The sequence below is a fragment of the Molossus molossus genome, unplaced genomic scaffold (assembly GCF_014108415.1).
Source record: "Molossus molossus isolate mMolMol1 unplaced genomic scaffold, mMolMol1.p scaffold_m16_p_2, whole genome shotgun sequence".
NCBI lineage: Eukaryota > Metazoa > Chordata > Mammalia > Chiroptera > Molossidae > Molossus > Molossus molossus.
In genome coordinates this window covers 117416827-117444522 of record NW_023425355.1, presented here as the reverse complement: position 1 = coordinate 117444522, position 27696 = coordinate 117416827, and the positions used below count along the sequence as shown (strand labels likewise).

General features: G+C 37.8%; 1 protein-coding gene across 1 annotated transcript in view; it reads left to right on the top strand.

Annotated features, from left to right (window-relative positions):
• The window catches only part of LOC118635805 (cytochrome b-245 heavy chain), a 41315-nt gene extending 29803 nt beyond the window's left edge, over positions 1-11512 (top strand). The window contains exons 11-14 of the mRNA XM_036270737.1: positions 563-725; positions 4634-4780; positions 8074-8198; positions 9303-11512. Of these exons, the coding sequence (XP_036126630.1) occupies positions 563-725; positions 4634-4780; positions 8074-8198; positions 9303-9429 (562 nt within the window). The 3' untranslated portion in view covers positions 9430-11512. The remainder of the gene's footprint in view (positions 1-562; positions 726-4633; positions 4781-8073; positions 8199-9302) is intronic.
• Positions 11513-27696: the final 16184 nt, after the last annotated feature.

The following is a 27696-nucleotide window of genomic DNA, read 5'->3' as shown; positions in this document are numbered from 1 at the left end:
AAATTTATACTCTATTAAAGATATTCTTAAAATTTAATTGGTATATGTTATTTGAGGGTAAATGCCATATATCATTCACTTTACCTCCTTCTTTCCACGTGCCTAACGTGTCAGGCACTTAGTGGATACCGAAGAAAAGTTTGTTGAATTACTCAGTGAAGAGACAGATGAAAACTGGACATATTAAATGTACAAGATGTTATGATGTAGAAATTTCTCACTCCAATGTGCAATATAAACAGAAGTTTCAATCATGGGACACCCTGGCAAGAAATACAGATGCGCATGAGTGTGTGTATGTGAGTGGGTTGTGGGTGAAGGGAGATAAGGAAATGAACTAAATACCCCTGAGAATTACTAAATGTTTTCAGTAAGCTAAAAGTTCCTCTTCGTACTTCCAACCACAACATTGACACTAAAGTGGTTACTTGAAAGTTGTTTCACAGAATAAACTGCCCAATAGATACCTTGTCATGGTTTGAAGTGACATACAATGTGTGCTCCATCCCACTCTGAAGAGTAAGACATATCTGTAACCATATTCTCTTATGCTTCCCTCCAGGATAGCAGTTGATGGGCCCTTTGGCACAGCCAGCGAAGATGTGTTCAGCTATGAGGTGGTGATGTTAGTGGGAGCAGGGATTGGGGTCACACCCTTTGCATCCATTCTCAAGTCAGTGTGGTACAAATATTGCAATAAGACCATCAATCTGAAGCTCAAAAAGGTAGGTTCTTTCATTTTTCAGAGGGCTTGGAACACACATAACACTCTGATAAATGAAGCCTAAGAGAGCCTTCATGGCTGATGGTGGCAGAGACCAAAGGAAGTGTAGGCAGGTTTGGGGTAGTTCCAGAGAGGCAGCATTCTCTTAAAAGGGTTATTTGATTTTTTCTACCCTATCTTCTAATCTCACACCTGCCAGAATAGCCGCCATCAACAAATCATCAAACAAGAAGTGTTGGCGAGGGTGTGGAGAAAAGGGGACTCTAGTATACTGCTGGTGAGAATGCAGACTGGTGCAGCCACTATGGAAAACAATATGGTGTTACCTCAAAAAATTAAAAATTGAATGCCATTTGACCCAGTGATTCCACTTCTAGGAGTATATCCCAAGAAACCTGAAATACCAATCAGAAAGAATATATGTACCCCTATGTTCATAGCAGCACTACTTACAATTGCTAAGATCTGAAAACAGCCCAAGTACCCATCAATAGATGAGTGGATAAAAAAGCTGTGGTACATATACACAATGCAGCTATAAGAAAGATCTGTTATCCTTTGAGACAGAGGGACTTGAAGAGTATTATACTAAGCGAAATAAGCCAGTCAGAGAAAGACAAATACCACATAATCTAACTTATTTGTGGAATATAATGAACAAAATAAGGTGATGAACAAAATGGACCCAGAGAAATAGAAAGAAGTAGGGTTCAGACTGACAAACTTTAGAGGAGGAGGGTGTGGGGGGAAGATAAACCAAAGAACTTATATGCATATATGTATAACCAATGGACATAGACAACAATGCTGGGATAGGGAGGGTGGGATCAGGAGGAGGGTGTCTATGGGAGAAAAAGGAGAAATATGTGTAATAAATATTAATTAATTAATTTTTTAAAAAGAAAACTGCCAAACATTGGAATAAAACAACAACAACAAAAAAGGTTATTTGATAAGTTAAATGTCCTTCTATATAAGCAGGCCCATTAGTAAAAGTGATATACTATATTTGTATATTACTATATAGAATAGTATATTACAAGAAATTCAAAAATAAGAAAGTTGGGGTAGAGAGAAAGTATTCACAATCCCAATCCAACAGCTGTCCTTATTTGTATATTCTCTTTCAATATTTTCCTACATGTTTACATATTTTTAGAAAGTTGTAAATAATGAGGCTGTACAATTTCATGCCCTGTTTTTCTAAAAACAGTGTTTTTCAGTGATGTTGCAGACTCTATAATAATCATTTTAATGATTCATTTATGTTCCATTGAGAAGATATAAAATAATTTTTCTATCATCCTAAGTTAGTGATTAATTTCATTTTCAGCCCCATGATACTTCTGTTGTAGGAGGAGGGTAGGACACATGTCTTTCATGTAACTTTAACTTTCTTATGGATAGCTCTTTAGAATAAATTCCCAGAGGATTTGGTTTGTCCCATGTAAATTTGGTTCCATTGCCTGGCTGGTGTGGCTCAGTGGTTGAGCATCAACCCATGCACCAAGAGGTCACCAGTTTGATTCCCAGTCAGGGCACATGCCCAAATCCCTAGTAGGGGGTGTGAGGAGGTGGCCAATCAATGTTCTCTCTCATTGATGTTTCTATCTCTCCCTCCCCCTCCCTCTCTCTCTCTAAAACCAATAAAGAAAAAAATTTTTTTTAAAGATTCTTAAAAATTTCTAAAATAAATAAATAAATAAATTTGGTTCCATTGTCTGATAAAAGACATCTTTAATAAAACTTGAGACATTCTAGTAACCCTAGAGAGTACCTCTAATAGGAACACTAAGTTTACTATGACTTCTTTTTTTTTTTCTTAATCCTCACCTGAGGACATTTTTTAAATCTTTGTTGTTGAATGTATTACAGATGTTCCTCATTTTTCCCCCAGTGACCCCTTCCTCCCCACTCCCGCCCCCCTCCTGCCTTTCCCCCACTGTTGTCTGTGTCCATTAATTATGCACATATGCATATAAGTTCTTTGGTTTATTTCTTCCCACCCCCAACCCCCCTTCCCTTTGAGGTTTGTCAGTCTAACAACAAATTTGTACTTCTTAATCCCTTCATCTTTTTCACCCATTCCCCCAACTTCCCTCCCATCTGGCAACCAACAAAATGTTTTCTATACCTATGAAAATGTTTCTGTTCTGCTTGTTCATTTTGTTTGTAGATTCAATTGTCGACAGATATGTATTCATCGCCATTTTGTTTGTTTATATTTTTTATCTTTTTCTTCAAGAAGACCCTTCAACATTTCATATAATAATGGTTTGGTGGTGATGAACTCCCTTAGCTTTTCCTTGTCTAGGAAACTCTGTATGGCCATCTATTCTAAATGACAGCTTTGCAGGATAGAGTAATCTTGGTTGTAGGTTCTTGCTTTTCATCACTCTGAATATTTCTTGCCACTCCCTTTGGCCTGAAAAGTTTCTTTTGAGAAATCAGCTGACAGTCTTATGGGAACCCTCTTGTAGGTAATTAACTGTTTTTTTCCTACGGCTTTTAAGATTCTCTCTTTGTCTTGAACCTTTTGCATTTTGATGATGCTGTGTTTTGGTGTGGGCCTCTTGGGGTTCATCTTGTTTGGGACTCTCTGTGCTTGCTGGACTTGTATGTCTGTTTCCTTCACCAAGTTAGGAAATTTTTCTGCCATTATTGTTTCAAATAGGTTTTCAATTTCTTGTTCTCTCTCTTCTCCTGGCACCCCCAAGATGAGATGTGAATGTTGGCATGCTTGAAGTTGTCCCAGAGGCTCCTTACACTACCCTCATTTTTTTGGATTATTTTTTTGTTCTTGTTGTTTTGATTGGGTGTTTTTGCTTCCTTATATTCCAAATCGAAGGTTTGCTTCTTGGCTTTACCTACTCTATTATTGAATCTGTGTAAATTATTTTTTATTTCAGTTAGTGCCTCCTTCATTTCTGACTGTGCATCCTTCATTTCTGACTGGCCCTTTTTTATGCTCTCTGGTGCCCCTTGAGCTGCCTCCCCTCCAAGCTTAGAGGGAGTGAGTCCAATAAGTTCGTGCGCGGGCCCTTTAAGAGGAGTTGCCTGGGGTTCCAGTTGCCTCAGCCTCCCTGAGCCTCAGTTCCCGATGGTTTTTCCAGCCAGAAGTTATAGGTACTTTTTTTTCTGGCACTGGAACCCTGAGCAAGGCACCTGGTGTGGGGTGGGGACCCCTCAGTCCTCAAGGAGGACCTTCCCAGCCAAGGTATCCTCCTAATTTTTATCTGCCACACATGGGTGTGGGACCAGCCCATCTGCCTCCACCCCTCCTACCAGTCTCAATGTGGCTTCTCCTTTAATTTCGTAGTTGTAGGACTTCCATTCAGCTTGATTTCAGGCAGTTTTAAATGATTGTTGTTCTGTAGTTTAGTTGTAACTTTGATGTGGTTGTGGGAGGATGCGATACCGTGTTTACCTATGCTGCCATCTTGACTGGAAGTCCCCCTACTATGACTTTTCATCTTCCCCTTTTTCTCTTTTCTATGTGAGAATGGTGTGGATAGAACTACTTTTTTTCTCTAAGAACTCAGGAATGTCTGGCAGTAGTCAGGGAAGTAGTCTTGTGGCAGCCACTGCTGGTCTAGATTCCAGTGGTCTTTCTGAAAGGAAGCACAAAGGAAGTCAGGGATTCTGGAAGGGCAAGGGCAGAGAAAGTAGTGAGCTAATATTTTTCTTAAACTGCATTTTTGAGGCCAAGCTATTCATTTATTGCCTTGCCAATATGAAGGCCAGAGCAGGTTCATGTGAACTAGCTTGTAAATGTCTAGAGCTTTCTGAAAACCTCTTTTTAGACCTTCTGAGCAGCAAGAAAAAGTTAGGGAGAGGTAATAAATTCCTGTGTCATTTCTGACAGGTTCTATTTAAATACAATCTGCTTTATGATCCATCCTCTTTCAGATCTATTTCTACTGGCTATGCCGGGACACTCATGCCTTTGAGTGGTTTGCAGACTTGCTGCAGCTGCTGGAGACCCAGATGCAGAAGAGCAACAATGCTGGCTTCCTCAGCTATAACATCTACCTGACTGGCTGGGATGAGTCACAGGTGAGGACAAGATCCCAAATTTCAGGTCCTCCCCACAGTGCCCAGGGCTTACTGATTTCCCTTTGGCTATTGAACTGTCTTGTGCACTGTGTTTACTATGAACACTTGATGGATTCCAGTGATTAAGCCCATTTACTCCCATTCAATATCCCCACATGTTCAGATTGTTCAGATTAGATGTAAAGTTTATGTCTGTGGAACAGATCAAAGCTAAGGAGTCAACAAGGAATAAAAGCCATGACTATGAACTTATTAGAGCAATGCTTCCACCAGGGGTTTCAAACCAGGTGGACCAGATGATCCACTGGGTAACGAGAAGGTATTAGCTTTCTTTCTTTCTCTCTTTCTCTTTATATATACACACATCTACATACATATACTGTATATACCTTCAACTTTGTTTTTGCATACTTTATAATACATACAACATTTTAAAAGAGAGAACAAAGGAAAAATAAACAAATAGGACTACCTCAAAATATAAAGCTTCTACACAGCAAAAGAAACCAACATCAAAATGAAAACAAAACCCACTCTCTGGGAGAACATATTTGCTAACAATACATCAGATAAGGGGTTAATTTCCAAAATATATCAAGTATTAATGAAACTCAACAAAAGGAAGACAAACAATCCAATTGAAAAATGGGCAGAGGACCTGAATAGACACTTTTCCAAAAAGGACATACAGATGGCCAAGAGACAGGAAAAATGCTCAACATCACTAATCATCAGAGAGATGCAAATTAAAATGACTATGAGGTATCACCTCATACCTGTCAGAATGGCTACCATCAACAATTCAACAAACCACAACTGCTGACAAGGGTGTGGAAAAAAGAGTACCCTAGTACATTGCTGGTGGGAATGCAGACTTGTGCAGCCACTATGGAAAACAGTATGGAGCTTCCTCAAAAAATTAAAAATGGAACTGCCATTTGACCCAGTGATACCACTTCTATGAATATATCATCCTTAAACACCAATCATACATTTATATGCACCCCTATGTTCATAGCAGTGCTATTTACAATAGCTAAGATCTGGAAACAGCCCAAGTGTCCATCAATAGATGAGTGGATAAAAAAACTGTGGTACATTTATACAATGGAATACTATGCAGCTGTAAGAAAGAAAGATCTCTTACCCTTTGAGATGACATGGAGTGACCTGGAGAGTATTATGCTAAGCTAAATAAGCCAGTTAGAGAAAAAGAAGTATCACATGATCTCATTTATATGTGGAATATAATGTACAAAATAAGCAGAAGAACAAAATAGATCCAGAGACATGGAAGCAGGGAACAGACTGAGGAACCTCTGGGGTAAGGGAGGAGAGGGAGTGAGAAGAGATAAACCTAAGAATTTATATGCATATATGTATAACCAATGGACACAGACAATAGTGTAGTGAAGGTAGTATTGGTGGAAGGAATGAGAAGGAGGGGGGTCAATTGGGCAAGAAAGGCACACAGCTGTAATACTTTCAACAATAAAACAAAATTTACATAAAAGTAGTATTTAATTGCTCAGAGTTATTAAGCATATACTATGTGCCAGATATTGTTCTTAGTGTTTCTATAGTTTGTCTAATTTAATCCTCATAACAGTTCTATGAAGTAACGACTATTATTATCCACATTTTACAGATGAGAAAACCAAGGCCCAGAACAAGTTAGGTCATTTGTCCAAAGGAATCCAATTAATAATTAGCAGAGTCAGAATGCTCCAGAGGTGCACTCTTAGCAACTCTCAGTCTTTCACTATTATAATTTGTAAATAAATCAAACTATATCTAACAAAGGTGATATATATGTGTGTGTATATATATGTGTCTATATATATATATATATATATATATATATATATATATACACACACACATACACACACATATATATGTATGTGTGTGTGTGTATTTGTGTATCTCCTCCCTCCAGGGTCATTTAGCAATGTAAACATCCTACAATTCAGAAGACAAACCTCCCACAACAAAGAATTATATAGTCCTATATGACAAAAGTGCCTCAATAGAGAAACTCTGAAAGTTAATTCCAAGGGGGTAACATATTTATAAATACGCAAACATTAATGACTTTCATGGAAGCAGCATAACTGTCACTCTGAGGAAGAGTTATGGCAAGAGTCTCTGCCTATTCCTGACCAGTCTCTCAGTAGCTCCTCAATCCTGGGCATCTTTCCCATACAACTTGTACCTGTGAAAAGTGACTTTTTCTCATTTGGGTTTTGGCGTATTGTTTAGCATAGATTCTCCATGTTTTAGAAGAGTCTTGTTGCAAATGTGCCAGGGACACATGACCATGAAAATTGCTACTCTGGTTTCAAGATGCAACTTCTGCAATTTAAAAACAAAACAACAAGAAAAAATACTTGATAACAATGGAACCCAGAAAAATATCTAATATATATATACATTTCTTTGCAGTTTTGTTATTTATAAAGCTGGATACAGTTTGTTAATGGGAAATTTATTTGTATTGAAAAAATATTATTTTACTTTCAAAATTAGTCTCTACAGGATTATTAAACCAGATTAATCACCCTTCTTAACCTCATTCATCTCTGTCCAGAATATTTAAAATCTGATTTAATTTTTAAATGCATTTAATTAACTACTTTTATGAAAAACATGTTATTCAAATTGAGGCTCCCTAGAATAGCAGCAGACATCAATATGTGTGTACACACCCACACAGACAGACTAGCTTTAGGTTTGATTTTATGTTTCATTTTGTTACCAAAATATGAGTGCATTTTAGTCAAGCATTATTTAAATTCTTATGATTATCCTAAAAGAGTGGGAGTGGAAGTATATTAACGCAAAGAGAGAAAGTCGTAGACCAGATGAGATACAAAGCCAAGAGAAAAACAAGTGGGACAGAATTTGAATCCTACACACGCTTCAAAGCCTGAATCAAATGCTGCCAACCTGAAACTGTCCCATATCTTCCCACCCTAACTCCCTTCTTTGCTCTCATTGAGAAGTCTGTGTCCCTTCCATGGCACTTATAATACTCTAGTCTACAAATATGATTATTCAAGTTGATACTTCAAGATCTGCCCTTCTAGATTATAAATTGCATAAGGATACCTAGTTTGTTCATCTTTTTTATCTTCTACCCTTCAACATACCTTGCTCCATATATATATATGGTTAGAATGGGTAGTGAGAGCTTGCTTTGCAAGATATGTATTGTAAAAATATGTAAAAATATCTATGTATTTTTACAGCATATCTCTTTTTTTTTTATGAATTCATTTCCTTTCCTGTAGGCCAGTCACTTTGCTGTGCACCATGATGAAGAGAAGGATGTCATCACAGGCTTGAAACAAAAGACTTTGTATGGACGGCCTAACTGGGATAATGAGTTCAAGACAATTGCGAGTCAACACCCAAAGTAAGGCATCTCCCACTTCATGGTGTTCTTGAGGCTCATGGTCTGCCTAAAAGCAGCAGCTTCCAAACTATGCTAGATGTGCTTATTGAAAACAAAATACCAAAATTCATAAGTGTACATCCAGTAGGAGGTTCTACATATCTTTGACTTCAAGAGGAGTCTTTTAATCACATTAAAATTACCTGGAGAGTTATTAAAAACAAAGATTCTCAGGCCCCCACCTCGGACTGAATCCTGCTCCTCCCAAGCAGGACCATAAGTTGGTTCTTTTTTTTCTACCTTCTAAATTTCACTAGTGTCTCTACTTCTTTTAATTCAATACAATTTATACATATTATTAAGAAAACACTGTGTCCACTTTCAGTTTTAGCTTTTGGATCTAAAATCATAAGTTGACACATCCTAAGGTCCTTTCTGCCCTCACTAAAGCTTTAACCATCAAGGAACTTTGAGGGGGTTCTTTATCTTGCTAGAATATATGATAAACTCAAGAAATCTCCACAAATATACCCTTAACCCATGCTTTATATTTTAATGAACATATGAATCAGTTGAGGGGGCTTTTAAAAATGCAGGCTCTGCTTTTAATAGGTCTGGGGTGGGACCCAAGAATCTGCATTGTTATAAAACTGCTGCTGAGGCTACTGGTCTGGAACCACACCTTGAGAAGCAGGGCTTCAGACTCTAAAATGTAGAGGGATAAAGCCATACCAAGTTGTGGAAAGAGTTGGTGTACCTAAAGTGAATTTGTTCGTGATCTCAGGATGCTGGGGAGAGTTGGGAGGACACAGAGCCCTGAAGGGAAGTAGCCCACAGACTCACAAATTCACCATTTTTTCTGTGGTAGAAGTTTCCACAAACCTTGCTTTAATGTAATTTTCCAGGGACGTTAACTGCCATTTGAAGTATCCTGCTGCCCTCACAAACAGGGCTTAGCAGCTCTCCCATAACACAACCTGAACTGAGTCATTTGTGGAAAAGACAAAGGAGCAGAGGGGATTCTGCCCTGGGGCCTAAAATCCCCCTACATGCTGTGTAAACTTTTGCATCCCAAAGCCTGAAACTGTCTTTTCTTTCTTTCTTTTTTTCTTTCTTTCCCCAAAGTACCAGAATAGGAGTTTTCCTCTGCGGACCTGAATCCTTGGCTGAAACCCTAAGCAAACAAAGCATCTCCAACTCTGAGTCTGGCCCTCGGGGAGTGCATTTCATTTTCAATAAGGAAAACTTCTAATTGCTCTCTTTCATGAGGAAATAAGTGCCCAAATAATGCTAGTTGACAATGTAAGTTCCTCCTTTTAAAAATGGATAAAAAGAAATTCTAATGTGAAAGTTTTCCTGAAAAGAATGTCAGATTGTTTGATAGTGATAGTTTGTGTTTGACTGGGGCTTGATGGTTTTCAGAGCACTTTTACAAACATTATTATTATTTTTTTCTATCATTCATGCCAGAGAAAGGTAGGGCAAAAATTCCTGGACTCAGTTTTTAGGATAAAAAAAAATGGGGACTCAAATGGTGAAGTAACTTCCTGAAGGTTATGAAGCTGAGATGCATCTAGGCCATCTGACTCCAGGTTTGGTAGTCTTCCCACAATACCAAGCTGCCTGGAAATGGGTTTGTATACTCCTCAAAAGAAGAAGCAAACCAGAAAGTAACTATTCATTTTCCATTTTGTATAATCTTTGTTGTCATTATTGTCATATGGAAGGAAATTTTCCAAATAGTTAAGAGATAATACATGCTGAGAGTGATTCAACACTTAGTAGTGACAAGATTGACATTTGTGCATACTCCAGTTTACCAGTATATCATGTTAATTGTGTCAGAGATTCTTCTTACACAAGTATATTAGAGTATCTGGAATTGATATATTACCCAGCATTTACAATCATGCTTGGCAGAGAGTAGATAATAAAAATGTGTTGAATGAACGAATTAAAAGACATTTAGAACCATACAATGCCAGGGTAGAATTAATTTAAAGCCTTAAACATAATTATCTAAGGAAATAACTTCTGTTATTCTTATAGGCTAAAGGAACGTGACACTCCTGAGGGTAGGGAACAGGCTAAGGATAGTAACCAATAGGATGATCTGCTTCTTATTTGAAGCATGGAGAGAAGGAAGGTGGAGGCAAAGAACTGACTTCCTTCCATAACTTTGGCTGGCTCCTCTGGTCTTGCTCTCTATGCTATAAAAGAAATGCAAACTGATTTACTGCCTGAAAGGATCTCCTCCAGCCAGCACTTATGAATTTGAAATTAAGAATTGTGACAAATATGTATCTGATGTGCCCATCTGTTTAATTAGGGTCACTCCTTGTTTTAATTAAATACACACAAAAGTGGATCTTTTTGTATAATTGTTTATTGTTTTATTATCATCATCATCATAACCATGAAATATATATCCTAGAAACTAAAATCCCCAGCTTACTGTGTAGGTATTGAATTCACACTCAATAGAAAGTTCTCGATATCTATGTGTTCAAAAGAGAGTCTCTAAATCACTGTTAACATGGCCAGAAACAGTTTTCTTTTTCTTACAACTGCTCTTATTTCCAGGAACTGAAAACAGCTTTATTGGCCCAACCCTCTGGAACCATAGATATTTAGAATTATTCAACTTCAGTAATGAGAAAGAGAGAGAAGAAAGCAGGGATAAGGGCAGAGACTAGGTTCAGAAGAAAGGGGCAGGAAGAAGGAATGAGAATAAGATAATGAGAGAAAGTTTAAAAAGGCAAAAGGTTAGGGTAGGGGAAAGGGGTCTCACATTGCTCAGTTTCTACCCCAGACTTGTATGTACTGAATGTAATTGAAGGAAGCATACGCAGGTATAAGGAGTCTGGGAATCTTGGCCCTCACTAACCTATTATGGCATAAATAAAACAACTCCATTTGTTGCTCTGAAAATGTTTCTCCCCTTGACACTATCAAAGGGTTTTCTCCCTTTGACACCAACATGATTACCAAAATGTAGAGATCTGTCCTGTGTCATTCTGGTTATGAGATAAAAGAGAGTATAAACGTGCTTGTCATTTTGAGAGCTTTCTTCTTCATGCTTCTTTCAAACCACCAACGCAGCTTTTTTAGCATCTAATATTCAGCATTTAGTAGCAAATACTGAGATAATAACTAAGCATTGTTTTAATCTCAAGGCTTTAAAAGCTTTTCTTAGTTCTCCTGCTTTTTCAATATTGTGTTTATGAAATTTGAGTACTTGTAGGTATGATATGTGAATGTCCTGGGGGTCCCTGGGAGAAAATTCTTAGGAAGAACTATTAAAACTGTGTTCAACTATTAAAATTAATTAACTCTTTTGGGTCTGTGTTGTTGATTTTTGTATTAAAGGGTAGATTCAGATAGCAGAGAATTTTTTTCCTGCCCCAGTGAAGATGAGATTCCCTGTGGTTTTGTATATGATGACATTCCAAATATTGCACAATTTATGGATTGGGAAGGGAAAATTTAATATTAAGTTCTGTGCTAATTAATGTTCTGGTGACCCTCACATCACTGGTGTAAGGGACAAGGAGAAATATCATCTCATATTGTGGACAGAATTTAAAAGGCAATGAAGTCCCTAGCATAAGACCTTTTTTTTTTTTTTTTCATTTCCACTTGGTTCTAACTATGCAATTAGGTGTCCTCAAATCAGACTGTGAATATATACAGTCATAGTTCTGTGTTGGCCATTGTTCTAAATAAGTCAGCCAGTTATAATCCCCACTGTCTAGGAAATGAATAGACACACAGGCATATGTCTCTGTGGGAGTCAGCAAGTGCTGCCCGGTGGCAAAGGACATTACTTGAAACAAGTATTAATAATATAAATAGCTAACATTTAGTAAACACTTACTATGCCAAATATTTTACATACACTTCAACTAATCCCTCAGGATACTGCAAGGTAGCCATTTTATCCTAATCATGTTGATAAAAAGAAAACTGAGGGGGAAAGAGAAAAACTTAGGCATAAACTATCCCACAATTACTGGGTGATTGTGTCAACATTAAATCTACATCCTTCTGGCAAAAATGTCTGTGTTCTTTATACTACACTAACAGGTTAGACAAGGTATACGTAACCAAAGATAATTTTTAAACTATTATGCTAGGTACAGATCATATATTAAGAATAGCTGGGTAGCACTGGCCAGTTTGGCTCAGTGGTACAGCGTTGGCCCATGGACCAGTGGGTTCGGTTCCCACTAAGGGCACGTACCTCAGTTGCAGTTTGTCCCTGGTCCTGGTTGGGGTTGTGTGGGAGGCAGCCACTCAATGTGTCTCTCTCACATTGATGTTTCTCTCTCTCTCTTCCCCCCTCTCTCCCTCCTGCTCTATCTGAAGATAAATGCAAAAATGTCCTCAGGTGAGGATAAAAAAAAAAAAATAGCTGGGTAGCCCGGCTGGTGTGGCTCAGTGGTTGAGCATTGACTCATGTACCAAGAGGTTGCTGGTTCAATTCCTGGTCAGGACACATGCCCAGGTTGTGGGCCAAATCCAAAGTAAGGGGCATGCAGGAGGTGGCCAATCGATGTTCTCTCTCATCAATGTTTCTATCTCTCTCTCCCTCTCCCTTCCTCTCCCTCTAAAATCAATAAGGAAAAAAAAAAAGAATAGCTGGGTAACAGTGATGGTATAAACCTCTGTTTTATGCCATCTCGGTATCATATCTCAGTGTAGAAACACTGATTAAACCAATTCATGCTAAGTTTTACTTTTATTTATTTTCAATTTTTCAGCTTTACTGAGGTATAATTGATGAATAAAATTATAAGATATTTAAAGCATACAATGTGATAATTCACTAAATAATGTTTTCCCAAACAACAATAATTTTCACCAATATAACTACAATGCAATTAACCAGTCCAAGAAATTTAACACTGATACAAATTATCATTAAGATTAATCATGTATAGGTCACTGTATTCTCAGTACATTGCATTAGGAGATAGGTATTGTCAGTTTGTACAGTTATTGGTGTTATGACATTTAATCACTAGATTTCTCTGTTATAAATGTAAAGGTATTATTTTACTTTTGTAACTAGTAAGTAACATTTGGGGAATATTTTGTGATCATAAAAATACCATTTTCTCCAATAGCCTTTCACCTGGTCATTTTAGCATATAAAATCATACCATCTGCAAACAGACAATTTTACTTCTTTCTTTTTTATTTGATGCTGCTTATTTCTTTTTCTTGCCTGAATGCTCTGGCTAGGACTTCTAGTACTATGTTGAATAGGAGTGATGAGAGTGAGTACCCTTGTCTCCTTTCTGGTGTTAGGGGGAAAGCTTTCACATTTTCACCACTGAGTATGATGTTAGCTGTGGGCTTGTCATATATGGCCTTTATTATGTTGAGGTATGTTTCTTCTATATCCATTTTGTTGAGCATTTTTATCATGAAAGGATATTGTATTTTGTCAAATGCTTTTTCTGCATCTATTGAGATAATCATGATTTTTATCCTTCTATTAATATGGTATATCACATTTATGGATTTGTGTATGTGGAACCATCCTGCATCCCAGGGATAAATCCCACTGGATCTTAGTGTCATAGTGTATAACCTTTTTACTGTGCTATTGCATTTGATTTGGTAGCGTTCTGTTGGAAATTTTTGCATCTATATTCATCAGGGGTATTAGCTTATATTTTCTTTTCTTGTAGTATCCTTATCTGGAGTTGGTATCAGGAAAATGCTGGCCTTGTAAAATGAGTTTGGGAGTGTTCCTTCCTCTTCAATTTTTGGGAGAATTTGAGAAGGATTGGCATTAATTCTTCTTTAAATGTTTGGTGGAATTCACGAGTGAAACCATCTGGTCTTGAGGTTTTCTGTGTTCAAAGGTTTTGATTACTGATTCAATCTCCTTATTCTTTTTTGGTCTCTTCCGATTTTCTATTTCTTCATGATTCAGTCTTGGTAGGTTATATGTTTCTAGGAATTTATCCATTTCTTCTAAGTTATCCAACTTGCAGGCATATAATGGTTCATAGTATTCTCTCATGATCCTTTGTATTTCTGTAGTATCAGTTATATTTCTCCTCTTTCATTTCTATTTTTATTTGAGTCCTGTCTCTTTTTCTGAGTTTCAGCTAAAGGTTTGTCAATTTCATTTCTCTTTACAAAAAACACACAGCTGCTCTTTGTTTCACTGATTTTTTTTTTCTTCTCTTTTTTTTTTTTTGGTCTCTTCTTTATTTCTGTTCTGATCTTTGTTATTTCCTTCCTTCTGCTAACTTTGGGCTTAGTTTGTTCTTTTTCTGGTCCATTGAGGTATAAAGTGAGGTTATATGAGTTGTTTCTTAATGTCAGCATTTATTGCAATAAACTTCCCTCTTAGAACTGCTTTTGTAGCATCCCATAGATTTGACATGTTGTACTTCCATTTTCATTTGTTTTGAGATTTTTTTTTTTAATTTTCCTTTGGATTCCTTCCTCTCTTTCTCCTTCCCTCCTTCCCTCCTTCCCTCCTTCCCTCCTTCCCTCCTTCCCTCCTTCCCTCCTTCCCTCCTTCCTTCCTTCCTTCCTTCCTTCCTTCCTTCCTTCCTTCCTTCCTTCCTTCCTTCCTTCCTTCCTTTCTTCCTTTCTTTTTCTTTCTTTCTTTCAACCCATTAGTTGTTCAGTATATTGTTTCATCTCCACACAATTGTTACTTTTCAAGTTTCCTCCTGTTATCGATTTTTGGTTTCATACCACTGTATTCTGGAAAGATACTTATGATTTCAAGTTGCTAGGAGTTGTTTTGTGACCTATTATTTGGTCTATCCTGAAGAATATTCTGTGTGTACTTGAGAAGAATGTGTATTCTGTTGCTCTTGGATGGAATCTTCTGTACATGTGTATTATTTTTATTTGGTCTAAAGTATGGTTCAAGGTCAATGTTTCCTTGTTGATTTTCTGTCTGGATAACCTATCCATTGTTGAGAGCAGGGTATTGAAGTTCAATATACTATTATTTTATTGCTATCTATTTATCCCTTCAAATCTGTTAGTACATACTTAATATATTTAGGGGCTCCAATGTTGGGTGAATACATATTTAATTTGTTATATCTTCTTGACTAATTGACCCCTTATCCTTTTATAATGATCATTTTTGTCTCTTGTAACCATTTTTGGCTTAATGTCTATTTCATCTGATATAAATATAACTATCCCTGTTCTCTTTTGGTTTTCATTTGCATGGACTATCTGTTTTTATCCCTTCACTTTGAGTCTATGTTTTTTCTTAAAGGTGAAATGAGTCTCTTATAGGCAGCATTTAATTGACTCTTTTTTTTTTTTAATCCATCCAGCTAGTCTATGCCCTTTTATTGGAGAAGTCAATCCATTAACATTTAGAGATATTATTGATAGGTAAAGACTTACTATTGCCATCTTTTACATTGCTTTCTGTCCATTTTGTAGTTTCGTTTTCCTCTTCTTCCTTTCTTGCTTCCTTCCTTTGTAAATTATTTTTCATAGTGGTATGCTTTGATTCCCTTTTCTTTTATATATATATATATATATATATATATATATATATATAGAGAGAGAGAGAGAGAGAGAGAGAGAGAGATAGATAGATATAGATATAGATATAGATACATGCACACACACACACACACACACACATTTTTGTTTTGTGGTGCCCATGAGGCTTACATAAAACATCATATACATAAAATGTTTTTAACTCACTAATTCTGTCCTCAGCTTGCTCAAGTCTGCTGTTGAAGATTTCAGTTGAATTTTTTAGTTCATTATTGTCTTCTTCAGCTCCAAATTTCTGTTTGATTCTTTTTATTTTCCCCTATCTTTGTAGAACTTCTCATTTATTCTTATATTGTTTTCCTGATATCATTAAATTATTTATCCATGTTCTCTTGTAGCTCTGAATATTTGTAGAACAATTATTTTGAATTCTTTGTTTAGTAATTCCTGGATCTCCATTTCTCTGGGACCAGTTACTGAAGTTTCACTGTATTCATTTGATGCAGACATATTTCCCTGATTCTTTGTAATTCTTGTAGTCATACAAAGGAGTCTGCACATTTGAAGAAGAAATTGCCTCTTTTAGACTTTGTGGACTAAGTTCACTAAGGGAAGCCTTTCATCTGAGGCTGGGGGCACACTGGATCATGTTGTGACCCTTGGTCTAGTGGTACAGGGTGCCAAGTGTGGTGGTGTATGACAGCACCAGGTCTGGAGAAGTTTGATGTCTCTTCAGCTCAGGCCACTGGGGTCCATAGTATCAAAACTGTGTGGTCCTTGGTGAGCGAAACAGGGAGTCTGCAGTGACTACAGGGGCTGTTGGGGTCCTAAATGGCACCACCAGCTCTATTAGCTGGGCCTCATGGTAAGCAGTAGTGGTGGCCAGAGCTGGCAGTGTGCACACACTTGGCTGTGGGGGACCAGCTGCAAGCACCTATACAATGGGGCCAGCTGCAGATATCCTCACAGTCACAGGGACCAGGGCAGATAGCACGGCCAGGAACAACTATAGGCTCACTGGCAGCTACAGAGGGCCTGATTATTGACATGTTCTTCTGTGGCTGCACACTCTCATTCTGGGCTAGCACCTGTAGTGGAGGCTGTTGGTGGTTTGGTACTAAGAGTATTCAGGTACAAAGCTGGAGGGGCTAGCTATAAGTAGGCATGTTTGTGCCAGCCAGTGACAGAAAGCTGGACCTGAAATAGGTCCAGAGGCAGCTGTGGGGGTCCCGGTTGTTGGTTGTTGTGGTGCTCACCTATGGTTGCACACTCTCCCTCAATGCTTGTGGGCTGCAGTGACTGGCAGCAGGCCAGTGGCATACAAGTGCACAGTTGGTGTCTTGTACTTCCACAGCTGCAGAAGCCTGATCTGGCTGTGAACATGGCTCTCACGCTCTGGGAGGGTGGAGAGGGACTCTGGCAGCTGTCATTTTACACTTGCCCAGCTACAGAGACCTCAGTAACAGCAGTCTAGGTCTCCAGGGGGACTGGTGATTGGAAGAGAGCATGGAGAGACTCAGGTGGCTGGTGCAGCGCATGTGAGAAAAATGCTGGTGAAATCTGCAGGGCATCTGCAGCAACTGTGCTGGCCATTGGCTTCATGAGTGACAAAATATGCCTAGGTTTCTGCAGAGCAGGTATCTGAGCCACAATTGCTTCTGCTATACGTCTGTTAATAATAGCCTGTGCTTTCTTCCTTGTTCCTAGCTAGTTTAGCACATCTCAACTATGCAGGTCTATATGGAATGAAAGTGAAGTGGGACCTTTGCACAGTATCCCAATAGGCTTGGAAAGCTGATCACTCACCCCACTCTTCTCTTCCTGGTGAGGGGAACTCTTTCTAGCTGGGAAGTTCCTTCTTGGTGCTAAACAATGCCAGCTTGAGGGATGGGATTATGCAGGCAATATGGATTCATTTTCCTTTTCTTTTGTGTGATTTTTTTAAAGAATTTTGTTTCACAATGTTACTAAAATGTACAAAGTGGACTGTAGAGGTCTCTCAGAGCGGTTTTTGCTCATGGGAAGACAGGGAAGCTGGGTTCTCCTACCTCACCATTCATTCCGTGTACCCTAATTTTTATGTTAAATTAAGATAAGATAGGACCTATAAAGAAGTGGAATTATTTAGCTGGAGAAAAGAAGGCTCTAGGGTGACTCAATACTATTTAATGAATCTACTTTTTAAATATTTATTTTAGAGAGAGAGATAAGAGAAGAGAATAGAGAAACATTGATTGGTTGTCTCCCATAGACACCCCGACTGGGGATAGAATGCACACCTAGGTATGTGCCCTGACAAGAAATCGAACCTACCAACTTTTAGTGCATGGGATGACACTCCAACCAACTGAACCACACTAGCCAGGGCTAAATATTTATTTATTTTTTTGTAAACTATTTTTATCTGGCAAAGAATGGCCAGTTATTGGCCATACCATAGGTGTGTAGGTGAATGTGTTGAAAATAAAAGTACATAAAAAAAGAAGCTAAGTTATAAAAGGACAGACTTTCTCAACTGTAAATGTTGTTGGGTAAAAAAAAAAAAAATGCTGACAAAGGCTAAGAAATCTGACCCTTAGAAATTCTTAAAATTTCAACAAAAAATCAGCCTGGTGGCATGTGATTCTTTTAGAGCTATAGTCTTTTTTATCTTGTTGCAGAGGTTGGAGAATGCAGTACTCTCAATAATAGGATATTCCAGTTAATAATTATTGCTAACATTTTAGCAGTTTTCAAGGAATTGGGGTACTTTAAGGTATAAGAAGAAATTAAATCCAGATATATACTGTTTTGTGAACAAAATAAATTACAAGAAATATTGTACATGAAATATTGGCCATGTGAGTTGATTTTATTTGTCATACTCTGAGAACTGTACCTGTCTGACTTTTGAAAACAGCCCTGAGTATTATATTCTGAAACTTTACCCTTCAGGGGAGACTTCTCCAAATACAGTAAACTTGATTTATATAAAAATGAGCCACAAAAGATCTTTTTAAATTTTAGAATTACATTAGAATATTAAGTAATCACCAAAATTGCTAAACATTGCTTTCTCTTTTCAGCCATGCAATTCTCAATTAAGTAACAATGAAATCACTAACCTACCTACTTGCATGGAAAAAACTAAACATCAATCACTCTTTCAGGTCAGATGGGTGGAAATTTAGGGCAGGAGGAATGAATCTCCTTTGTCCTTCAAAAGAGACTTCAGAGCAATTGTCAGAGTTCCTTGAATTTGTTGATGAGGAAAAAAATCATTCTATCTAAACATTTCCTGAGAATGGCTAATGTGCAAGTATTGGCTAAAAATCACCAGGGCACATTACTGACATAGTAGTTAATTACAAATCTAGTTATTGAAGGTTAGCAGAGCTATCTGATCATCCTGTTTTACATTTGAGGTTCTGTATCACCCATGGCCAAAACATTAAACTCAGACATCTGTGTTGTGAACTTTCTGCTGCATGTATTACCCAGTGTTTCATTCTACTAGGGCAAATGTGCCTACAACTTTATTGAGCTCAAAGGCAACAGTGAGTTTGACCATGTCCAACTCACAATGGAAATAGGCTGTAAAACACCCTTTAAAATGTACATTTTTGTACTCTTTTTCTTTTTCTTTTTTTTTTAAATCCTCACCCGAGGACATTTTTGCATTTTTTGTTCAGACAGAGCGGGAGGGAGAGAGAGGAAGAGAGAGAGAGGGAAACATCGACGTGAAAGGGACACATCGAGTGGCTGCCACCCGCACGACCAACCAGGGCCGGGGACAAACTGCAACCGAGGTACGTGCCCTTAGCGGGAACGGAACCCGGGTCTCTCTGTATCGCAGGCCGACGCTCTAACCGCTGTGCCAAACCAGCCAGGGCTGTACTCTTTTTCTTTGTAGGAAATATTCCGCAAACTTTACTTCCCATTGACAATGTAAAAATGCATTTTGAGAAATCTTCCTCTTTAAGATCTGGCTGGTGTGGCTCTGTGGTTGAACATCGACCCATGCACCAAGAGGTCACTGGTTCAATTCCCCATCAGGGCACATGCCTGGGTTGCAGGCTTGCAGCCCACTGATGTTTCTATCTCTCTCTCCCTCTGCCTTCCTCTCTCTCTAAAAGTCAATAAAAATATATTTTAATAAAAGATATTGTATATCAGAGATTTAAAAAAAGAAAAAAGTGAAATATAAATAGATGGTATGAGCATTAACTAAAAAGAACAAAACAGGGTAAGAAATATTAAAATAAAATGAATAGAGTGATTATTAATTTTATTAACCAATGTCATCCCAATAAATTTAATAAAAAACTGTAAACTAATAAAAATATATCTGTTCTACTTGCAAAAAAAAAAATAATGCTTACATTTATTGCAATTTGCTACCAATTTTCCACTTCTCTCTGTATCCGTGTCCTCTGCAATTTGACTTTGCCGTTCTTTCCTGCAAGAGGAGTGGTCTCTTTGCTCACCCTTCGAATCTGGGCTATTCTTGTGTCTTGCACTGACCAGATTAACCAAAGAACATATATACATATGTGCATAGCCCATGGACACAGGCAATAGTGTGGGGAAGGCCTGGGGTGGGACGGGGGCTGGGTGGAGGCAGGCAAAAGGGGGGAATGTGAGACATCTGTAATACTGTCAACAATAAATAAATAAATTAAAAAAAAAAAAAAAGAATGCAGCCAAAGTGATGTGTGAATTCCATTCTAGTCCTCAAGAAACCTGGCATGCTTTTGTTGTATTTTACTCCTCTGCCTTTTTCATGACGCTATACCCAGGTGAGCTTGCTCTAGGATGAAACAGGTAGAGCAGAGCAGTCAGCCTAGTAGTATCAGCAAAGACACCAGACATCTGAGAGAGAGACCAAGATTAATAGAATTTCTGAGGTTACCCACAGATGACTGCAGATGCATAAGTGAGCCTAGTTCACAACCACAGAGTCACCCAGATTACCTGTAGATACATGGGAGATGGTAAATAGTTCTTGTTTTAAGCCACTAACTTCAAGGTACTTGTTACACTGTAAAGCTATTGACATTAAAAAATAATTGATAAAAGAGATGGAAGTGTCCAGGATGAGAGTTGTAGGTGATTATACTTATGCTTACATTGCATGGCAAGCTTTTGTAAGGTGTACTGTAAAGAACATATTAACTTTACTATGAGGAAAATACTATATTATCTGAATTCTCATGACTTATTCGTAGTCATACTTGTTTTAAATGTCCTGGGCTCATGGTGTACAAAGATGTTGTCATCTAGAATATAGCAGATAATTTATTTTAGACAAATCTACCCCAATAACTAGCAAGTTGTTCCATCCATGTAGAAATAAGCTATCTAGCAATCTTGCTATCTGAAATAGAAGCAAAACAGGGAGTGATGGCAAGAGGAAGTGTCTGAGTAATCAAAATGGAACTAAAAGCCACAGACAGTAGTATATTAAACTCTGGTATAGCTAATCAGACATCCAATCAGAGCTTTTTTATACTTGTTATATATAACAAACTTAGTGATCTTGGTCCCCAATTCATTGTTAATGACAAATGCCAAGTTAAAATAAATGAGAATTAATGGAGGTAGGTGTACACTGAGAATCTAAAGGGCAAAGAAAGAAACACTATAAGCATAATAAAAGATCTCAGAAGCATAGTAGTCTGAGGTCATTTAGTATAAGGAAAAAGAGCTCCATATATCTCAACAGAACCTAACAGCATCATGTTAATGTATTTCTTAATTAGTTAATTAATTAATTTTGTTACAGATGTTTCTCCCCCCCCCCCATATACACCCTCCTCCCTATCAGTAATTTATTAACCAAATGCTATATATACTGTTTTTTCTCTGGTCAGTCTACTGTCCAGAACCTAAAGGACTAAGACTATTAATTAGAGCTTACAACTTGGTACAATAACATGTGTAATGACTGTGATGTTTTTAACAGTCCATTCACTAAAGGGTTAAGTCAGCTAAAATAGTCATGCAGAATGGTTAAAATTTTTGCCTGTGTTTAAAATGTAAATCTTCAGTTATCTGAGAAGTGCGTACATAGAGAACGACTCATTCCAGAGTGTTCCCAGATGATTTAAGTTTTGTATTATTAGTATGCCTAATTTTTTGTAAGTTTTGAATAATTAGTATGTCTATACCCAGTACAGAAACATCCACATTTCTGCAGGAAAGAAAAAGAACTTGTGTAGATTGTGTGTAAAGAAATAAAATTTGCTTACAAATTAAAGACAAAAATAATTAGGTTGCTTTCAAAGTGGGAAGGGGAAATCAAAATTACATGACATTTAAGGCATTAAAAGAAAAAAAATAAAGTTTTATTTTTTAAAAAATAATTCCTTAAATATGCCGATAGTGAAAAATATAAAATTTGCTAATACTTTTTTATGTTCTGCTTTCTTAAAGGTATTTAAAAACACAGTTATTTTAAGAAATGAGGAAGTTTTGACCTTCAGTTTTGACCTCCCTGATGGATAAAGGTCTGCTGCAGGTGGTGTTGATTGCTTGAGACAGTGGAAAACTATAAGCTCTTATCTAAGTAAAGATTAAACTGGCCAAATGAATCCAAAACATGCCTAACATTTAGGAAAAAACAACCCTGCTAAATAGTCATTAAACCCACAAGTCATATGAAAAAGAGATTTGGCTTGGCAATAAAAATTTAGACACTTCCAGTTCAAGGTGGTGAACTGACCTGAAGCAATTATCAATGTTATATATACAATCGAGAATATATATATATATATATATATATATATATATATATATATATATTCTTGGTGCATGGGTTGACGCTCAATCATTGAGCCACACCGGCTAAGCAGAAGATATATTTTTTATTTATTTATTTATTTGATTTATTTTGTTACAGATATTTCCTTTTTCCCCCACTGATTTCACTGTCCTCCTCCCTCCCCGCCCTGTCCCCAGCTTTGTTGTCCATGTCTATTGTTTATGCATACGTGCATATAAGTTTTGTGGTTTATCTCTCCCCCTCCACCCCCTCTTCTGGGGATTGTCAGTCTGTACCCCACTTCCACGTCTCTGGGACTACCCCATTCCTCAGACTGTTATGTTCATTATATTCCACAAATAAGTGAGGTCATATGATACTTGTCTGTCTCTGTTTGGCTTGTTTCGCTTAGGATAATACTTTCCAGGTCCCTCCATGTCATCTCAAAACCAAGTGGAAAGAAGATATTTTTAAGAAAGTGAAAAGATGAGTCATAGACTGGGAGAAGACATTTATAATACATATATTCATAAAAGACTCATATTCTGAATATATAAAGACCTTGTACATATCTGTAACAGAGACAAAAAATTTAAAAATGGACAAAGCACTTGAACAGTCACTTTATAACGAAACATCTAAAATGCCAATAAACATGAAAAATTCTCAATATCACCAGCCATCAGGAAAATGCAAATTAATGTCACAAAGCACTACCACCTCATCCACCAATACAGCTAAAATTTACAAGTATTGGTGTTGGCGAGGACATGGAGTAACTGAAACTCTCAGACATTTTCAGATTTTTAGGTACATTAAAATTAATTTCCCATAACTCTTGAGAAGTCACTTGAGGTTGTATTTTTTTTTAAATGAAGAAGTAATCTGAAACAAATAAGGAAATAAGATCTAAAGCAATGGCTCCAACCCAGGAAAGCAGAGAAAGAATGTTCCAGGATTATGGCTGTGAAGTATTTCAAGTTGGGCAGCTATTTCAGATAGAAGCAGGAGACAAGAGTGATCCAACAAGATTTCCAGCAAATAAAGGAACTTGATGAAGTAAGTAAAGTGATAGAGAGAGGTTTCTTGAGGTTATGGTAAAATCGTTTGTTGGGAATTAAAAAAAGAACGTCACTCTAAGAAGATTCCCTCTTTAGTGGTATAGTCATGGCATTAGATCCATAGAAAGGGAAAATAAACTTAGCACACAACTCAGCTAAAATTTAAAAAATATAAATTATTATATATTATTATATGCTATATAATATAATTACATAATGTTACAGTAATGTAAAGGCTGTTTATTTGTTTTCTAATTTTAAAATTAATAATAGGTAAACCACAGAAAAATCAGCTAAGGTTAAAAAATAGAATGCGATAAAATTAAAGGTACAATAGAAGGGGTAAAGTATTAGCAAGACCTGAGGGAGAAAGGAGATATTATATATATATAATATCATGAAAACAATTTTATATACTCATGTGGCACAAAAATAGCTGAGAGACATGAGATCTGATGGGGAAATGGACAGAAGAAACAATGTCCAAATGTTCCAGCCCACTGGCCTTGTGTAAGATTCTGGAACTCTGGCCCAAGTTCCATGGTGGTAGTAAAGCCATAATCCTAAAAAGACTCATTAGTTTTACTTCTATTGATAGGAGGGGCTTCAAAGAGAATTGTTAGAGGGAGTCATACATACTTTTAAGTAAAGGGAAGCATACATCATGTACAATTTAGTCTAAAGATAGACTTTGCAATTATACTACATGTATACAAAGTATGTATGCAGTACCAGAAACATCCTAATTATCCTTCAATAAGAAATTATAGCCCTGGCTGGTTTGGCTTAGAGTTTGGAGCGTCGACCTGTGGACCAGAGAGTCCTGGAAAAAAAAAAAAAGAAGAAGAAATTATAGTGCATCCACATAATGGAATACTTATAATACAGTCATATAATTTGACCTATATGTATGATCCTATTCATGGGAAAGAAGCTGTGTGTGTGTGTTTGTGTGTGTTTTAGGTGCATAGGAAAGGTCTGGAAAGATGCACACCAAAACATTGATATGGTAATCTGGGGAAATAATAGGGAATTGGGGATTAGGTGAAAGGAAAGTCTCAGTTCTATTCTATGTTATATTATGTTATGCTTTATGTTGTTAGTTTTTGAATAGTTTGATCAGATTTCACATGATCAAATTTGTGCATAGATATTCTATACAAAACATTAGCCTATTCTGTTTTAAAAACTCATCAAGGCTTCCTACTGCTTCAGGGTAGATCCTTGACTTTTTTTTTCTTTATTGATTAGAGAGAGAGAGAGAGAGAGAGAAAACGAGGGAGAGAGAGAGAGAAATATCTATGAGAGAGAACATTGATTGGCCACCTCCTGCACGCCCCCCACTGAGGATTAGCCCACAGTCTGGGCATGTGCCCTGACCAGGAATCAAACCAGCGACCTCTTGATGCATGGATCGATGCTCAACCACTGAGTCACACTGGCTGGGCAGACCCCTGACTTTTTTAATGTGACTTAAAAGGGATTGTGTTTACTTCTTTGGGTTCACTTCTTCACTTCTTGATATTATACCTAATACCAAGGAGCCTGGAAAGTGCCATCCCGCCATATGCTTACAAGTAATACCGGACATTTTTGGAAAATGGCACTAGTTCATGATCCCTTTTGTATGCAAAATACACTCAGCCTTTGCCCAAGGTTGACAACCCCAAAGTCCTCCCATCCTGTCATAACATTAAGCTCCAACTCCGGAAATGTTAGTTGATACCCAGGAGTTACTATAGTTTCTACTTGCAAACCAGTCAACTCTCAGTTAACAGCCAACAACTCATTAGTAGAATTGTCTCTAACACTTGAGAAAGGAGGACCATCTCCCAAACCAGCAAGTGTCAGACATGGCCGAGAAGTCCACTGATGTCAGCAAGACTGTGAGGCAGGCAGCATCTGTAGCCACAGCTGCAGCCAGAAGGGATGCCATTCACCTCATTAGTGTGTGCCACAGTGTCACACCCTCCTCCTTGCAAAATATTCTTCACTTGATTTTGAAGGATTCCACACTCTAATTTTCTTCTTACTTTACCGTCTGACCCACAGTCTTTCCAGTTGCAATAAACAAACTCCAAAACCTTAGCCTATCCTTGTCTCCGTTTTCTCTCATATACCACATGCATTTCATTATTAAATCCTGCCAACCTTACCTTTAAAACATTTCCAGAATCTGATCTCCACTACCTCTTGTCACCTCTACTGCTATTCTACTCTGAGCCACCATCACCTCTCACCTGCACTTTTACAATGCCCTCCTAACTGGGCTTTTTGCTTCTGTTCCTGCCCACTTACAGTCTACTCTCAATGTAGCAGCCACTTTTATCACATCACTCTTTAGCTCAAAACTATCCATATTATATAATCTCACTGAGAAGTGGTCCTGTATGATAGTCCCCTGTTATTTATTTGGTCTCTCCCTTTCTCACTCAGGTCCAGTCACATTGGCCGCCTTGCTGTCCCTCAAATATACCAAGATTGGTTTATCCTCAAGATTTTTACACTTATGGTTTCCTCTGCTTGGAATGCATCTTCTCTCACAAATCTGTGTGACTTACTCCCTTACCTCCTTCATGCCTCAGCTGAAAAATCACCTTTATTAAAGAGATCTGCTCTGACAATCCCACATATAACAGCAGCCCTGCCACTGACTCCTCCCTCAATCACCCCTTCCTCCTCTGCATTCTTTCTTATTTATTATTACTTCTATGTAACACTTATTACCATCTGAACATATTTGTTCATTATCTACCTCTCCATTAGAATGTAAGCTCCATGAGGTAGGGGTTTTGTTCATTTGTTTTCTCCAGAGCCTGGAACAGTGTCTGGCACATAGTGAACACTAAGTAAATATTTACAGCATGAATCACTGACCTCAGCCTGTTTTGTGTAGGGAAGAGATCAAGGACAGAGAGACAGTGTTGGAAGTTTGACAAGAGGAGGCTTGGAAGGGCTACTGAGGGGTACAAATGAGACAGAGCTGAAAGATTTCAAATGAAACATCAGGATCTGGAATGTTGGTGATTTCTCTGACAAAGAGTTGCTATAAGCCAGACTACTGCTATTTTTCCTGCTTATACTCAGAGGCCTGGGAAGTGTGGGTTCCAGTACAGTGGATTTAGTATAACAGATTTTAATCATTTTAACAAATGGATATGTTTTATAGGAAAAGCTGGATATCTATGACTATACATTGTGGGTAAGGAATCAAAACTAGCAGAGAGTCATCCTTTGAATCTAAGGGAGAGCAAATTTTGAAGTTCATACTTAAGTACCCAATCAATGGCATCCTTCTGTCCCCTGGTGGCAGCACAGCTCAACTGCACCAGGATATGCATTCCTTGAAGAAGAGAAAGCAAAACAAAATTGTCAAGGTTATATATAGCTCTCAAAGCCTGTAGGAACCATAAGCGTGTGTCTGCATTTGTGTGTTTCCTTGGGATAAAGATTTCCCAAAGTTCTACCTCATGAAATATGGCCATGCTTCCTTATTAATGTGACTTCAGCATCAAAGGGGATCAGTTGAATGGAAGATACTCACCTTACATAGCTAGGTTTGGATGTAAAACACAGTCCCCTATTCCAGGCCTTAGACAACCTCCTGTCATACACATCTGTCAAATGTATTTGTAGAAAGGATTTATGTTGTGGCTGTGGGGTTGGCACAGGTGACCTCAAAGTCCCCTCTTCAACTTAAGATTCTATGACTTTATAATAAGTCTCACTCCACTCCCTTCTAGTCTATGAGTCTGAGCATCTTTAACTTTTCCACTCAGACTTTCACTTGCTGGAGGCATCTACACCCCTCTTGGATCCCTTACTGTGTGCTTCTTACTTCTGTCTAACCATACATGCCTTACTTCTGAGTTTGTGTGGCTGGAGAGCTTACCTCTAAAATGGTCCTGATCGCAGTTGACTCCCAGCCAATGGTTCTCTTAACTTTAGCATGCATAGGAATCACCAGAGAATGGCAAAAATAAAGAATTCCTATTCTTCCCCACCTCACCTTCCAACTCTGATTTAGAGCATCAAGGATGGAGCCTGGACATCATTTTAGCTAGCACTTCATGTCTCCTCACTGTAGGTACTCTGCAGATGTCAGTTGGGAAACATGGCCAAAATGGTAGCATAACAGAAGAGGGTTCTGAAACCCCTCCTTTGACACTGCCCCAAACCCTTAAAGGCAAAAAGTCAAGCAATTTGAAAA